Source organism: Hylobates moloch, unplaced genomic scaffold (assembly GCF_009828535.3).
Source record: "Hylobates moloch isolate HMO894 unplaced genomic scaffold, HMol_V3 SCAFFOLD_17, whole genome shotgun sequence".
NCBI classification, from domain to species: domain Eukaryota; kingdom Metazoa; phylum Chordata; class Mammalia; order Primates; family Hylobatidae; genus Hylobates; species Hylobates moloch.
In genome coordinates, this window is record NW_026652292.1 from 40,920,423 (window position 1) to 40,935,299 (window position 14,877).

Genomic DNA, 14,877 nt, shown 5'->3' on the forward strand with positions numbered 1-14,877 from the left:
CCAAAACACTAGGTGCCAGTCAGTTCCATATTTCCACATAAGATGCCAGACTACCCACAAAATAATTGCAAATGAGTTCTTAAATCATGGTTTATGAGACATGATTTTGTATTTCTTGACTCTCCCCTGCCTCAAAAGACATGAGACTGAAAAAGAATACTGACAGCCTATGCCAACCAAACTTCATTATTGAGAGGACAGAAGGAATATTTTTCCAACATCTCAAGCCTAGCTATGAAAAAGCGCCTTCCAGTAGCACCTCTGGAAGGAGCTTGGTATGGGTCTCCTGAGGACTGGGGACACAGTGGACTGGTGTCACATTCACAACGTGAAACAAGGAGATGTCAGTAACAGCCTAATGAGTGGGAGAGAAGCCTAAGTAGAGAAACACAGGACGCCCATTCTAGCCTCTTCGTATAGCAGGCAACCTGTGTTAAGTAAGAGTGGAGAGAAGATAGAACTTTAAAGTTGACAGCATTTTTTTTTTCTTATTGCACTGAATTGCACATGTAATTACTGAACTGAGGTGTTTTCATGACTAGAAGATGGACCTAAGATCAACTAGTAAAGTGCCAAGAGTTGCCCGAGATTTTTTCCAAATGTAAGAAAGCAGCAGTTCTTCAGAGCAGTTTTTAATAGGCAGTCAGTAAAAAGAATAAAGCTTGTATTTGTTAAATAGTATCTCACATGTCCTTTTGAGGGTGTACATACATGTAAATATTCTTATACAGGCATAGAATTCTGTAGAAACATATACAAGAGAATAGTAACAGTAATTGCCTATGGAGAAGGAAAAGAAGGGATAAGATGGAAGAGGCATCTTCACTGTCCATTCTTTGGACTCCATATTGTTTATTTTGGGCATTTATTATTTAAGAAAAATTGATTAGGTCACTGGCATTCTGCAGCAGCTCTGATGTTTCTTTATAAACATCAACTATAAATTATGTAATCATGTTGAAAAGTAGCCAGTTCTGATCAATAGAATACTAATAAAAGGAGCTAGCTAGAATGTTTGAAGATCCTGAATTTGCATTTTCTTTGAAACCTGAAATGTTATCTACTTATCTAGGGGATTGAAAATTGGAAAAAAAAAGTTATCATTTCACAGATTTATTTTGTGGTTGAAATTTTCTGTCATGAATACAGCTAACATATAGATTTTGCCAAAACAAGAGTTTTACTTCTACTCACTTATGCGATTACGTAACTACTACCAGTACCACCACCAAAGACAAATACAGACAGATGATACTTTTCAGGTTTACAGGAGGATACTTTACAGGTTATTTATCCTTGGCGTACTCTTACTTAAACTAACAATTAACCTGAAAGTTCCGTGCTGTGTTATAATCATGATACAAAATATCAGTCAGTAAGAAAAGTACCCCATGTTTTTCCTACAAATTTTTGCAAAGCACTGGGGTACAAAGATTGCTCTGAAATTATATGAATTAGTACATTCTGCAGTTTTTTTTCTGCAGACATATTAAATTTAATTCATGGGAAATTTTCTGCAACATTATACTATTGATATGCACTGGGGAAATTCATCCCAATTACTGTTTTTAATTTAATGAATTACTCTTGCCATGACTATATTTTGGTGTTATTTTGTTTAGGTTTATAGGACACTAATGCCTCAGGGTTGTTCGCTCACAGTGGAGGACTCTATCTTGATTATCAAAGTTAAAATGCTCTTACTTCTTAGAGTCAAAATAATGGATAAAAATAATTTACTGATATGGCAGTCAACTTTCTCCAGTTATCCACAGAATCTATGTCCTTTTGAGTTGACTTTAATTTTCCTCTGGATTAATGTCCAACTCTGTTTATAAGAATTCCACTGTGATCTCCTGCGTTCCACGGATTAGCAAACTAATAACCCTGCCTAATCATTGCTAATGTTGTCCTATTATCCCCATATCACCAAGATTTTTTTCAGCTTCCCTCATGTTGCTTATTTCTGTAAAGGAAAAATCATGGACTAGTGAAAATAATATACAAGAAATTCTGAAATATTTTCCTTTATAGCAAGTGCATATAAATGAATTTCATATTTTCCCAATTTTAATTATTACTGAATTGTGCACACAATCTTAAGATGTTGACTCATGATCTTTCAACAGTTTTTGCATCCTTTCAAGATCCAAGGTTCTAGGTTACAAAAAAACTGGTATAAAAAACGTGGGCTTCATGGTCTAAGATCATGGTTTCATGCTGGTCTGGCACTCAGGAGCTTGAGCTAATGTCTTAACCTCTTATGGCCTCATTTTCTCATCTATAAAATTAGGGCCATATGCCCTGATTTAAAGTATGTTGCTGAGAGAATTAAAACCAGTGGGACATATAAAGTACCGGTGTTCAGTAAATGTTATTTTGCATCATTTCACATATGCACCTCATTAAATCCCCATAGCAAACTTGTAAGTGGGTAATATTAGTCTCCTAATTAAGAAAAGTGAAAGTGGCAGAAATATTATCTACCCTCTCTCCCCACTTTTTTTGTCTGGAAGGCTTTTATTTTACTGCAGTATTTTCTGCACCTAGAACAGTATTGATGTATAGTAGTCACTTAAATATTTGTTGAATAAGTGATGTAGAGAGGGTTCAAAAAGCCATTGGAGAATGTCATGGCTTGACTGGTTTGAATTGTAATACTTTAAATCAAAGATCAATGGAAACATTAATAGGAAAGATCTTAACATCAATTTTCTTCCAGGAGAGTTTAAACATAAACGCATGCACATAGATAAGCATATGCTTTAGAAATTCTCCCATTCCCTTCTCTAAACCTCAAGCCACTCTCTCTGCCACCCTCCCCTAAAAATGATAGATTAAAGAAAAAGTAAGGCCGGGCGCGGTGGCTCACGCTTGTAATCCCAGCACTTTGGGAGGCCGAGGCGGGCGGATCACGAGGTCAGGAGATCGAGACCATGGTGAAACCCCGTCTCTACTAAAAATACAAAAAATTAGCCGGGCGTGGTGGCGGGCGCCTGTAGTCCCAGCTACTCGGAGAGGCTGAGGCAGGAGAATGGCGTGAACCCGGGAGGCGGAGCTTGCAGTGAGCCGAGATTGCGCCACTGCACTCCAGCCTGGGCGACAGAGCAAGCCCCCGCCCCAAAAAAAAAAAAAAAAAAAAAAAAAAAAGAAAAAGTAAACACACTGTGTCCATGGGCCTTTTTCTCTCATCCGAATGCTCAGATCCTAAATTTTAGAGTCTTTCTCTTTTTTTTATTTTTTTATTTTTATGTATTTTATTTTATTATTATACTTTAGGTTTTAGGGTACATGTGCACAATGTGCAGGTTTGTTACATATGTATCCATGTGCCATGTTGTTTTGCTGCACCCATTAACTCGTCATTTAGCATTAGGTATATCTCCTAATGCTGTCCCTCCCCCCTTCCCCCACCCCACAACAGTCCCCAGAGTGTGATGTTCCCCTTCCTGTGTCCATGAGTTCTCATTGTTCAATTCCCACCTATGAGTGAGAACATGCGGTGTTTGGTTTTTTGTCCTTGCGATAGTTTACTGAGAATGATGGTTTCCAGTTTCATCCATGTCCCTATAAAGGACATGAACTCATCATTTTTTATGGCTGCACAGTATTCCATGGTGTATATGTGCCACATTTTCTTAATCCAGTCTATCATTGTTGGACATTTGGGTTGGTTCCAAGTCTTTGCTATTGTGAATAGTGCTGCAATAAACATACATGTGCATGTATCTTTACAGCAGCATGATTTATAATCCTTTGGGTATATACCCGGGAATGGGATGGCTGGGTCAAATGGTATTTCTAGTTCTAGATCCCTGAGGAATCACCACACTGACTTCCACAATGGTTGAACTAGTTTACAGTCCCACCAACAGTGTAAAAGTGTTCCTATTTCTCCACATCCTCTCCAGCACCTGTTGTTTCCTGACTTTTTAATGATGGCCATTCTAACTGTTGTGAGATGGTATCTCATTGTGGTTTTGATTTGCATTTCTCTGAATGGCCAGTGATGATGAGCATTTTTTCATGTGTTTTTTTGGCTGCATAAATGTCTTCTTTTGAGAAGTGTCTGTTCATGTCCTTCACCCACTTTTTGATGGGGTTGTTTGTTTTTTTCTTGTAAATTTGTTTGAGTTCATTGTAGATTCTGGATATTAGCCCTTTGTCAGATGAGTAGGTTGCAAAAATTTTCTCCCATTCTGTAGGTTGCCTGTTCACTCTGATGGTAGTTTCTTTTGCTGTGCAGAAGCTCTTCAGTTTAATTAGATCCCATTTGTCAATTTTGACTTTTGTTGCCATTGCTTTTGGTGTTTTAGACATGAAGTCCTTGCCCACGCCTATGTCCTCAATGGTATTGCCTAGGTTTTCTTGTAGAGTTTTTATGGTTTTAGGTCTAACTTGTAAGTCTTTAATCCATCTTAAATTAATTTTTGTATAAGGTGTAAGGAAGGGATCCAGTTTCAGCTTTCTACATATGGCTAGCCAGTTTTCTCAGCACCATTTATTAAATAGGGAATCCTTTCCCCATTGCTTGTTTTTGTCAGGTTTGTCAAAGATCAGATAGTTGTAGATAGGCGGCATTATTTCTGAGGGCTCTGTTCTGTTCCATTGATAGAGTCTTTCTCGAATCATCTTTTTCTCATTGCTTCCCATTGTCTCCACTGCTATTATACCTTTAAGCCACAGTCAGTTCTTGCCTAAAATATGGCCAATTGTCTGCTAACTGGTTTCCCTCTTCCAAATTTGACCTGCGACAATCTTTATTTCCAAATCAGCTACAATGCAATGGACTGGATTGTCTCCCTTCTAAATTCATATGCTGAAACCCTAACACCTAATGTGAGATAGGGACTTATGGAAGTAACTCAGATTTAATGAGGTCACAAGGGGAGGGCCCTGATCTGATAGGATCCTTATGAGAAGACACACCAAAGATGTTGTTTTCTCTCCACCCTATGAGGACACAGGGAGAAAGTGGCTGTCTGAAAGCCAGGAAGGAAGCCCTCACCAGATTCTGACCATATTGGCATGCTCATCTTGGACTTCCAGCTTCCAGGACTATGAGAAAATAAATGTCTGTTGTTCAAGCCACCCAGTATGTAGCATTTTGTTATGGAAGCCCAAGCCAACTAATATGCTGAGAAATTCTTTTAAAAACCTAAGTCACACCATGACAATCTTCTGAGTAGAACCCTCCAATGGCTCTCCAGTCTTAATCCTAGCAATTGCCTTCAGGAGCCTTTAGTTTCTGGCTCCTTTCCTTTATAGCCCCATTTCCTACTACGTTCCTCACCCATCATTCCTTTCATCCACACTGGCCAATGACCTAATTCTTGAACCCATCAGGCATGTTTCCATCTCAGGGCCCTGTACTAGCTGCTCTTTCTAGAATAGCATTTGCTGATACTAGTATGGTTCACTCCTCACTTCCTTCAAACCTTTGCTAGAAGAATGTAATCCTTTCAATAAGCATTGCAAACAACACTCCTCACCTGCCCCCACCCCCACCAAATACATTGCACTGATGATCTTCACTTCTCCAGCTGTTTTTTTTTTTCCCGTGTGCTTATCCCCTTCTAACACATCATATAATTTACTACAATGATTATATTTTATTGTCTGTCTCCCTGTTAGAGTGCAAACTTTTGTTTGCTTGGTTCATTAAGTATCCTGAGCACTTAGAACACAGCCTAACATATAAAAGGCACTCAATAAAATTCATTAAGTAAAACTGACTGAGAGGACAGCAGCCTAGGTTCCAGTCCCAATACTGCCCCTACCATGCTATATAACTTTGGCTTTATGTCTGTTTCCTTGTGTGTAATATAAAAGCTTTTGATCATATTAGATAGCCTGCTTTCCACGGCTCTGACTCAGTCCTTTCTCATCCGTAGGCTGTTTTGTTCATTGCCAGTCTTACTCCACCTTTCCTCTGGCCCAGACTGCTCCACCTTTCATTAAGTATACTCTCTTTCCCACAGCCTCCTTCCTTGGTTCATAATGTTGATAATCAGTAAGTACTGAATAACTTGAAGTTATTTTGATTCACTCACAAAAAACCATACAGACACTTTCTGACAGGATTATGTCTTTTGGTGTTAACTGATCTCTAGCTCTAATTTCTAATCCTAAAATCTATGCTGTAATACTATAAGAATTTAAAAAATATCAACCTAGGATTTCTATGATGCATTCTCGAACAGCGTATTTATTACTTATTTACACAAAAAACTGTCACTTCAACTTACATAAAATTGAGCACCTCACTTTTTAAATATTCAATATCGGTTTAAAAATCTCAAGTTTTTATATCCTCCTTTTAACAATGTAGAAAGGATATTTTAGATTCCACTAGCAACTTCTCACAGAAGATATTATTAATGAAACTGAAGTACTGTATTTTATTTCTAAAGGTCAGTTTAACAGACTTGCAATTTCAAAGTTAAACCGTACCATCTGTTTTAACTTAAAAATATACAGTTGGCCGGGCGTGGTGGCTCACGCTTGTAATCCCAGCACTTTGGGAGGCCGAGGCGGGTGGATCACGAGGTCAGGAGATCGAGACCCAGGGGTTCACCCCCGCCGTAAAAAAAATACTAAAAAAAAAAAAAAAAAAATTAGCCGGGCGTGGTGGCGGGCGCCTGTAGTCCCAGCTACTCGGAGAGGCTGAGGCAGGAGAATGGCGTGAACCCGGGAGGCGGAGCTTGCAGTGAGCCGAGATTGCGCCACTGCACTCCAGCCTGGGCGACAGAGCGAGACTCCGTCTCAAAAAAAAAAAAATATATATATATATATATATACAGTTATAAATTCTTTTTAGCAACAAGACATTTGTGTTTTAATACCCTGAAGAATTATTACAATAAATCCAAATTAATATTCCAGTTCCTAATTACAGAAGAGTGAATCAATAAATTAGATTACCCGAAATGAGACTTCGGTGATTATTTTTTTAGCAGATATTCAGTGAGCACCCATTATGCACAAGTATTAATTTGTTGCTGAAGATTAAAAATTAAATCAGTCCCGTTTTAAGAGGCTCACAGATTAGTAAGAACAACTCGTGTTGAATTTATAATGGGTTTTAATACGAGGCAAAATTTAAACACAATTCTTTAACAGTTTTATTTCCCTTTTCTTTCTGTCTTCCCCAGTTAAATCCAAGTAAAAATACACCCCCCTTTCAAAATAAATATCATTAAACAAATTATCTGTATTTAGCACAGATAAATATATGGAATTATTTTCCCAAAGATGAGTAGTAGGTCACGAGTGATGCTTGCATAATTTTTAATCAAGTATACTGAAAAACATGCTAGTCCTGTATTTTCAAAAGTAAGTTTCTATTCCTAGAACTAAAACAGAAAAGAAGTGTTGTGAGATACATAAATGAAGCCAATAAATTTAACCAAGGGCTTGCCATTTTCCTGCAGGATGTTCCTAAATAGTTCCTGGCAAGGGAAGTTGCCGTATGGCTACAAGTAACCTAGGTGGCAGCCTCACCTCCCAGAGTAAGCCCTAAGCACACAAGTTCTTCCTTCCATCTACAGACCCAAGAACCCGCGACTGGAGAAGTTATATGATTGGCTAAACCGTGAATGACGCAACATAACCCACGCCCACTGAGAATCGGCCTTTCCCAGACTGGCTCAGATTCCGCTTTCCGATTGGTCCCTACAGCAAGAGGGGAGGGACAATTGCTTAAGTTGACCTCCGGGTCCGGAATCGCGGGCAAAGATGGCAGCGGCCAGGTGTTGGAGGCCTTTGCTACGCGGTCCGAGGCTTTCATTGCACACCGCGGCTAATGCCGCCGCCACGGCTACAGAAACGACCTGCCAAGACGTCGCGGCGACCCCCGTCGCGCGGTACCCGCCGATTGTGGCCTCCATGACAGCCAAAAGCAAGGCGGCACGGCTGCGGCGGATCGAGCGCTGGCAGGCGACGGTGCACGCTGCGGAGTCGGTAGACGAGAAGCTACAAATCCTCACCAAGATGCAGTTTATGAAGTACATGGTTTACCCGCAGACCTTCGCGCTGAACGCCGACCGCTGGTACCAGTACTTCACCAAGACCGTGTTCCTGTCGGGTCTGCCGCCGCCCCCAGCGGAGCCCGAGCCCGAGCCGGAGCCCGAACCCGCGCTGGACTTCGCGGCGCTGCGTGCGGTCGCCTGCGACTGCCTGCTGCAGGAGCACTTCTACCTGCGGCGCAAGCGGCGCGTGCACCGTTCCGAGGAGAGGGAGGTCATATCTTTGCCCTTCCTGGATCAGCTGGTGTCAACCCTCGTGGGCCTCCTCAGCCCACACAACCCGACCCTGGCCGCCGCCGCCCTCGGTGAGCCGTGGATGCTCCAGGGCGGAAGGGAGAGATGGGGATTGTACTGGGTTACTCTGCCGCAGATTTACCCCTCGTCATTTCTTTCTGTCTGCTTTGTTCATGTTTTCCTAGTGCTTTCGCTCCTATCTGGTGTGGCCTGGTTTTGTAACAGTCACTGCGTTAGGAATCTAGAGACTAGGTGTGTGTGGCTGCGCTGACACCTACCAGCTCTTCGACTCTGAAAGCCTGAGCTCTCCAGGATTCCGGTCCTGGGCTCTACTTTGTGAGTGTTAGCCAAATGGAAGAGCAGTGGTGATGAAGAGAAACGCCACTTGAGAGTAGGGAGGGCCAGGTTTCCTTTTGGCTGTTCCACCAGAAAGCTGTGTGACCATGTGTCACATGGCTGAGTAGTAACTTCTTTTTACCTTAATTTTAAATTTAATATGTCTTTTTCTTTAGTGACTTCTTTTTTGCTTAATTTTTCGCGTTTTACGGTAGTAGTTCTTTGTCGTAGAATTGTGAAGATTAAATGAAGTATTAACTAAGATACCTAACGTTTACTCAGTATTTATGTGCTAGGCCCTGTTCTAAATTTTATATGTGCCAACTTATTAATCCTCACAATAACCGTTCACGACAGGTAGCAATGTTTTGGTAAATGAAAAAAAGACAAAAATGTAACAAACTGAGGCGTAGAAACGTTAAATGTGTCTGCCTGACACCCTGTAGCTAACAGATTAGGGGGGTCAAACTTCAAACTCCCAGTCCAAGTTCCTAGTAAAAAATCAGCAGCTTCTGTGTAACTGTTTACGGCGGACATGAAAAGTAATTAACGTATAAATAATTTTAAAAATTATTATTTTTGACGCGTTCATCATTTTCTATCTTCTACCAAGTGGATGTCTTAATATTTATTGAAGTAATGTTAGGACTGTAGATGTGTGCTCAACCTAGCCTTGTGCGCATGTTTTTTCCCTTCCCCAGTTGAGAAAGAAGTGGTCTTGAGGAAAGCGTCATGGACTTAGACGACTACTGATGGATGGCCTAGAAAACCTATTTAACTTTGTCAAGACCCAGGTTCCTCTTCTATGAAATAGAGATAATGAAAAGTATACATACTTTTGGGAGTTATTGTGAAAATTGAATTGGATGTTTATAAAATAGCCCTATTTTTATTTATGGTGAATGATATTCTTGTTAATCTTATTTTCTGTTACTCCTAATGAGGAATCTCTTTGGTTAATGTTCATTGTAATGATGGCACAAGTAGACAATAAATGTTTGAATGTTATATTTAAGTCATAATAGTTAAATTACCACATAACCCAGACTCTTACCTCAATCATTCTTAAGTTATCATTTGCTAAGTTAGTACTCTTTAGTGTTCTATTAGTAACCAAATTTATTTAGATGATCAGATGAAAAAAATTTTGAATATCTTTTTGATAGATTATAGATGCCCAGTTCATTTTTACTGGGTGCGTGGTGAAGAAATAATTCCTTGTGGTCATCGGAAAGGTCGAATTGATAACTTGCGATACCAGATAGATGATAAACCAAACAACCAGATTCGAATATCCAAGCAACTCGCAGAGGTAAGGATTTATTGCGATTATTATCTATTGATATCTCATGTAAGATCTGTCATAGGCGGGTTGAGTAATAGTAGAATAAAATGTTTCAGGTGGATCTCTTGCCTTTCAAGTTTCCTTTTTGAAGACATCACGTCTCAAAAATCTTTTTAGCTTTTTAAATATGCTTTGGTATACTCCATAAAGGTCAGATAACCATTTTAACAGTAACGGGTTAAGGTGTCATTTTGCCTGACCATACAGATCTGTATGTTTCTCTTAATATAAAAATTCTGAAATAGTTTATGATTGTAATTTGTGATTGTAATTTACTAGACTATTCATAAATCAAGGAAGTTTAACAGTTATCAGCTGGGCCATTTTACATATTTGCAGTTCTTTTGGAGAAAAGCAAGTATATTTTGAGTATTGTCTATGCTTTCATGTCAGGGGTTGACACGCTTTTTCTGTAAAGATCTGGATAGTTAATAATTTAGGCTGTACAGGCCGTAAGTCTCTGTTGCAAGTGTTCAGCTCTGCTCTTAACAGTGCAAAGCGCCATACACAATTTATAAATGAATATGTGTGGGCTGTGTTCCATTAAAACTTTACTTGTAAAAACAGGGGCTTGCTCGATTTGGCCCATCATTCGATGATAGTATTATCAAATCATTTTGTGAAACCACCTCATTTTAAGATTTTTAAATCTAATGAGTGTGAGTAAAATACATTCTAATGTTGCTGTGAATTTAGTATGTCTTTTCTTTTTCTTTAAGTTTGTGCCATTGGATTATTCTGTTCCTATAGAAATCCCCACTATAAAATGTAAACCAGACAAACTTCCATTATTCAAACGGCAGTATGAAAACCGCATATTTGTTGGTAAGTTTCTCTTTTGACATATTGTACCATAAATGTGTTCCAAGTGTCCTATGCAAATTTGGAGTATTGACTACAATGAGGAATTAATTCTTGAAGACCGAGAGGTTTACATAGTCCATGAGCAATATAATTCGTAATCTCAGGTTATTGCAACATGCATAAACACTGGAAAGAAAATATTAAGTTCGTTATTTGAAATTTTACTTGTTTCTACCAGAATAGAAGTATTTAACTTTAGAAAATAGGCTTTGTTGACTTATTAGATAGAAAAATTAATTTGTGTTTTTTTAAAAGTAAAAACTTTTAGAACTGGACTGGAGATAGCAATTGGCTTTTTTAAGTGTCCTATTTGTGCCATGCATGGTGGTAAGATGAGGAATTCACAAATTCATAATGCCTGATGTCTGCCCTCCCTCATGCAGCTTATTCTTTTGCCATTTTTTCTTCCTTTGTTAATTCCTACCCAATGAGAAGAAGTCTTAAGAAGGTTTTATACCAGCCCTCCAGCCCTATTTTATCAGCCTCTTCTCAGTCACTGTGGTCTTAAGGAGTGACCTGCAAGGAACTTTTTGTTGAAAAGACTACCACTAAAATCAAGAATGTCAGCATTTCATGAAATGTTGCTACTTATTTTTTTTTACTTAGATAAGTAGTGTAAAAATCATTTTTAAAAATTAGGAGCAAAGTGTGTAATTATTTCATTAAATAAGTAATTAAAGTCTTGAAGTGGTTGTATCCTCTTAGTTAATATGACAAGGAGACAACCATAGCTAATCATGACTGAGGGATTTGAGAAAACAGACATAGAAATTTTAAATAACTTTTCTATATATTCTTTCAACTTCTTCCATGTTATGAGGGGCTTTATGATAGCCAGCAGATTGAGAAATTATGCTTTCCTGTGAAATTTAATTTTATTATGATCCGTAAGATATATAAGTAAACTAATATTCCTACTTATGTATTTAGAGTACTGAGAATATGATGTATAAAGAAGGAAAAAAAGGCTCAAATACTAAAATATGTGCTCCAGATGTTCTACATGTTTGTTTCATCTGAAATATTTTTATTTTGCTCTTCAGGCTCAAAAATTGCAGATCCTTGCTGTTACGGTCACACCCAGTTTCATCTGTTAACTGACAAATTAAGTAGGGAAAGGCTTTTGAGACGAAACTGTGCTGATCAGATAGAAGTTGTTTTTAGAGCTAATGCTATCGCAAGCCTTTTTGCGTGGACTGGAGCTCAAGCTATGTATCAAGGTAAAAACTAATTTTATAGCATTTTCTTTGAAGGTATTTGTAACATTCTAAGAATATAATGGTTAAAATTTTTTCTTTGGGTTAAAACATAGGTTGAATCTTAACATTTTTAAACTTTTGCATTGGCACAAAGTACAGTTGTTTTAAAATCCTTGTTTAAATACCATACAGTTGAAATCTGACACTGAGGTAGTTGCTTTTATCTTTTACTTTGACCATATCCTGTGTGAATGTACTTTTGCTCGCATTTCAAAGACTGTAGCCAACTAAGTCAGCCCTTTCTAGATAATAGCTTTCTGCAGGTAGAAAAGGTAATGATTTTGTGGATTAAATATTTATATTACATCAATGGCTGTCCTACCTAATTTCTTTAAAGGTTATATCCAGGATTTGGATTAGGAGATTGTTCATTCATTCAGTAAACAGTAACTGCTTTTTTATATGCTATGCTCTGTTCAAGATGCAGTGTTGAGTGAAACAGATCCTGCTTTCTTAGAGCTTATACTATAGTGGGGGCGGGGGGTGGTAAAAGATAATAAGCATGTAATGTTTATAACTAGTGGTAATACTATGGGGAAAATACTTTAGCATAAAGAGTAGAATGATTTATAGGGGGCAGGTATAAATGAGGTATGGAGAAGAATCTATTTTTAAAAAGTCATTCAGGGGAGGTCCCTAAAAATGACTTATTCTAAGACCTGAATGGCGAGGAGCTGCCTATGCACAAATCTTGGTAAAGACACTTCCAGGCAAAAGGATCAGCAAGTAAAAGTCCCTGAGGTGGGAACAGGCCTGAAATATTTAGGAACAACATGAAGGGTAATGAAGAGTGGGACAAGGAGAATGATGTAGAAGGAGATAGTGGAAGCCAGAGGCTATGTCTTCCAGGACTATTAGAGCTCACTGTGGGGCATTTGCATTTTATTCTAAAACCTGAAGTAATGTAATATGAAGTAGATTAACACTATGTGAATATCCAAGAGGAATTTTACTACATACTTGATTACTAGGCTCATCTTTTTTTTTAACGTATATATGTATTTTAACCTTATACTCAAAATTGACTTAGATTTCTATAATAGAATTGAATAGAGAAAGTGGGAGTAGGAGTAGATGGAATTAGACAAAGTAAGAAGTAACTGTCTTGAAGATGGTAGAATGGCACTGTTTACTTTTGAAAGATAAAGTACTTCTTTTTACAATAAAATTAATTCCGTATGTTAACAGTATTATTCATTTGCTATCTCCATTAAAAATGACATAAAATACGTGTGGAGAAATAAAGTTACTGCTTGGCCTTGGTAGTTGGGTAATGACATAGTACCAGATATAGAAGGCATCTGTGTAGATAGAGCTTGCTGCTCTTAGATGAAGTAAATAAGACTGACGTTGTTGAAAAAGATTAATCATGAGATTGAGGATACTAGAAGGGAGGAAAACATTTTTTGTGCAGAAATAAAATATAGGGTTAGAATAGAGATGATAAGGAAACTTTGGGGTCTTCAGGGATTTTGTTACATAAAGTATCTAAGTTGTAGGAGGTATTTGATACCCTCTAATGTCTAATGTGTTTGTTTTGTTTGGGTAAGATATATTCTATGTGTAAATTTCAGCATAACTTTCTTCTACAGGATTCTGGAGCGAAGCAGATGTTACTCGACCTTTTGTCTCCCAGGCTGTGATCACAGATGGAAAATACTTTTCCTTTTTCTGCTACCAGCTAAATACTTTGGCACTGACTACACAAGCTGATCAAAATAACCCTCGTAAAAATATATGTTGGGGTACACAAAGTAAGCCTCTTTATGAAACAATTGAGGATAATGATGTGAAAGGTTTTAATGATGATGTTCTACTTCAGATAGTTCACTTTCTACTGAATAGACCAAAAGAAGAAAAATCACAGCTGTTGGAAAACTGAAAAAGCATATTTGATTGAGAACTGTGGGAATATTTAAATTTTACTGAAGGAACAATAATGATGAGATTTGTAACTGTCAACTATTAAATACATTGATTTTTGAGACAAATATTTCTTATGTCATCCTGTTATTAGATCTCTTACTCTGCTCAAATTCATCACTGAAAGATTTAATTTTAGTTAGCTTTTGTTGATTTAAAAATAATTGCATTTGTATATTGCTAACTGATAAGACAAATTGAGTTATTAAGCTATTAAATGCACATTTTAATATAAATGCAGAAATCCCAAATAAAATGCTAACATACTGAATTCAGTAATTAAAAGAACCCACTGCAGCTGGGTGCAATGGCTCACGCCTGTAATCCCAACACTTTGGGAGGCCAAGGTGGGTGGATCGCTTGAGTCCAGGAGTTTGAGACCGGCCTGGGCAACATGGCAAAACCCCATCTCTAGTAAAAATACAAAAATTAGCTTGGCCTGGTGGTGCATGCCTGTAATCCTAGCTACTCCGGAGGCTGAGGCACAAGAATCACTGGAACCCGGGAGGCAGAGTTTGCAGTGAATGGAGATTGTGCCACTGCACTCCAGCCTGGGTGACAGAGCAAGACTCTTGTCTCAAAACAAACAGAAGAACCCACTACAGCAGGATGGAACTAATCAACTCAGTAATGGACTAACGTTAGGAAGTAATGCTAATACAGAACATTAGTTGTTCAAGGGAGAAAAATAAGGCTTTGATAGAATTCTCAATCTTGGTTTTAAAAGAAAATAAAAGATAGATATTAATAGGACAGTATAATGGTGAAACATAAGGGATAACCCCACTGAAGTCAAATTAAGCTTTGAACTTTATATGCTTTATTTGCTAATCCATTCCAAGTGCCTAGATTCATAGAAGTAAGAAATCAATAAATGTTTGTTGAATGG

General features: G+C 38.1%; 1 protein-coding gene across 1 annotated transcript; it reads left to right on the forward strand.

The window, feature by feature from the left end:
* The first annotated feature begins 7,658 nt into the window (after positions 1-7,658).
* Positions 7,659-14,056, forward strand: MRPS30 (mitochondrial ribosomal protein S30). The gene is made up of 5 exons (XM_032135684.2): positions 7,659-8,332; positions 9,764-9,909; positions 10,662-10,767; positions 11,850-12,026; positions 13,658-14,056. Exons 1-5 carry the CDS (start codon positions 7,738-7,740, stop codon positions 13,945-13,947), a joined length of 1,314 nt encoding a protein of 437 aa, XP_031991575.1. The 5' UTR covers positions 7,659-7,737; the 3' UTR covers positions 13,948-14,056.
* Positions 14,057-14,877: the final 821 nt, after the last annotated feature.

Bases quoted from the DNA above. Each gene is read 5' to 3' on its own strand.
- MRPS30 (XM_032135684.2), top strand. From the start codon at position 7,738: ATGGCAGCGGCCAGGTGTTGGAGGCCTTTGCTACGCGGTCCGAGGCTT. The intron at 8,333-9,763 runs GTGAGCCGTGGA...TCTTTTTGATAG, and splicing joins CCTGGCCGCCGCCGCCCTCG to ATTATAGATGCCCAGTTCAT. The intron at 12,027-13,657 runs GTAAAAACTAAT...TTTCTTCTACAG, and splicing joins AGCTCAAGCTATGTATCAAG to GATTCTGGAGCGAAGCAGAT.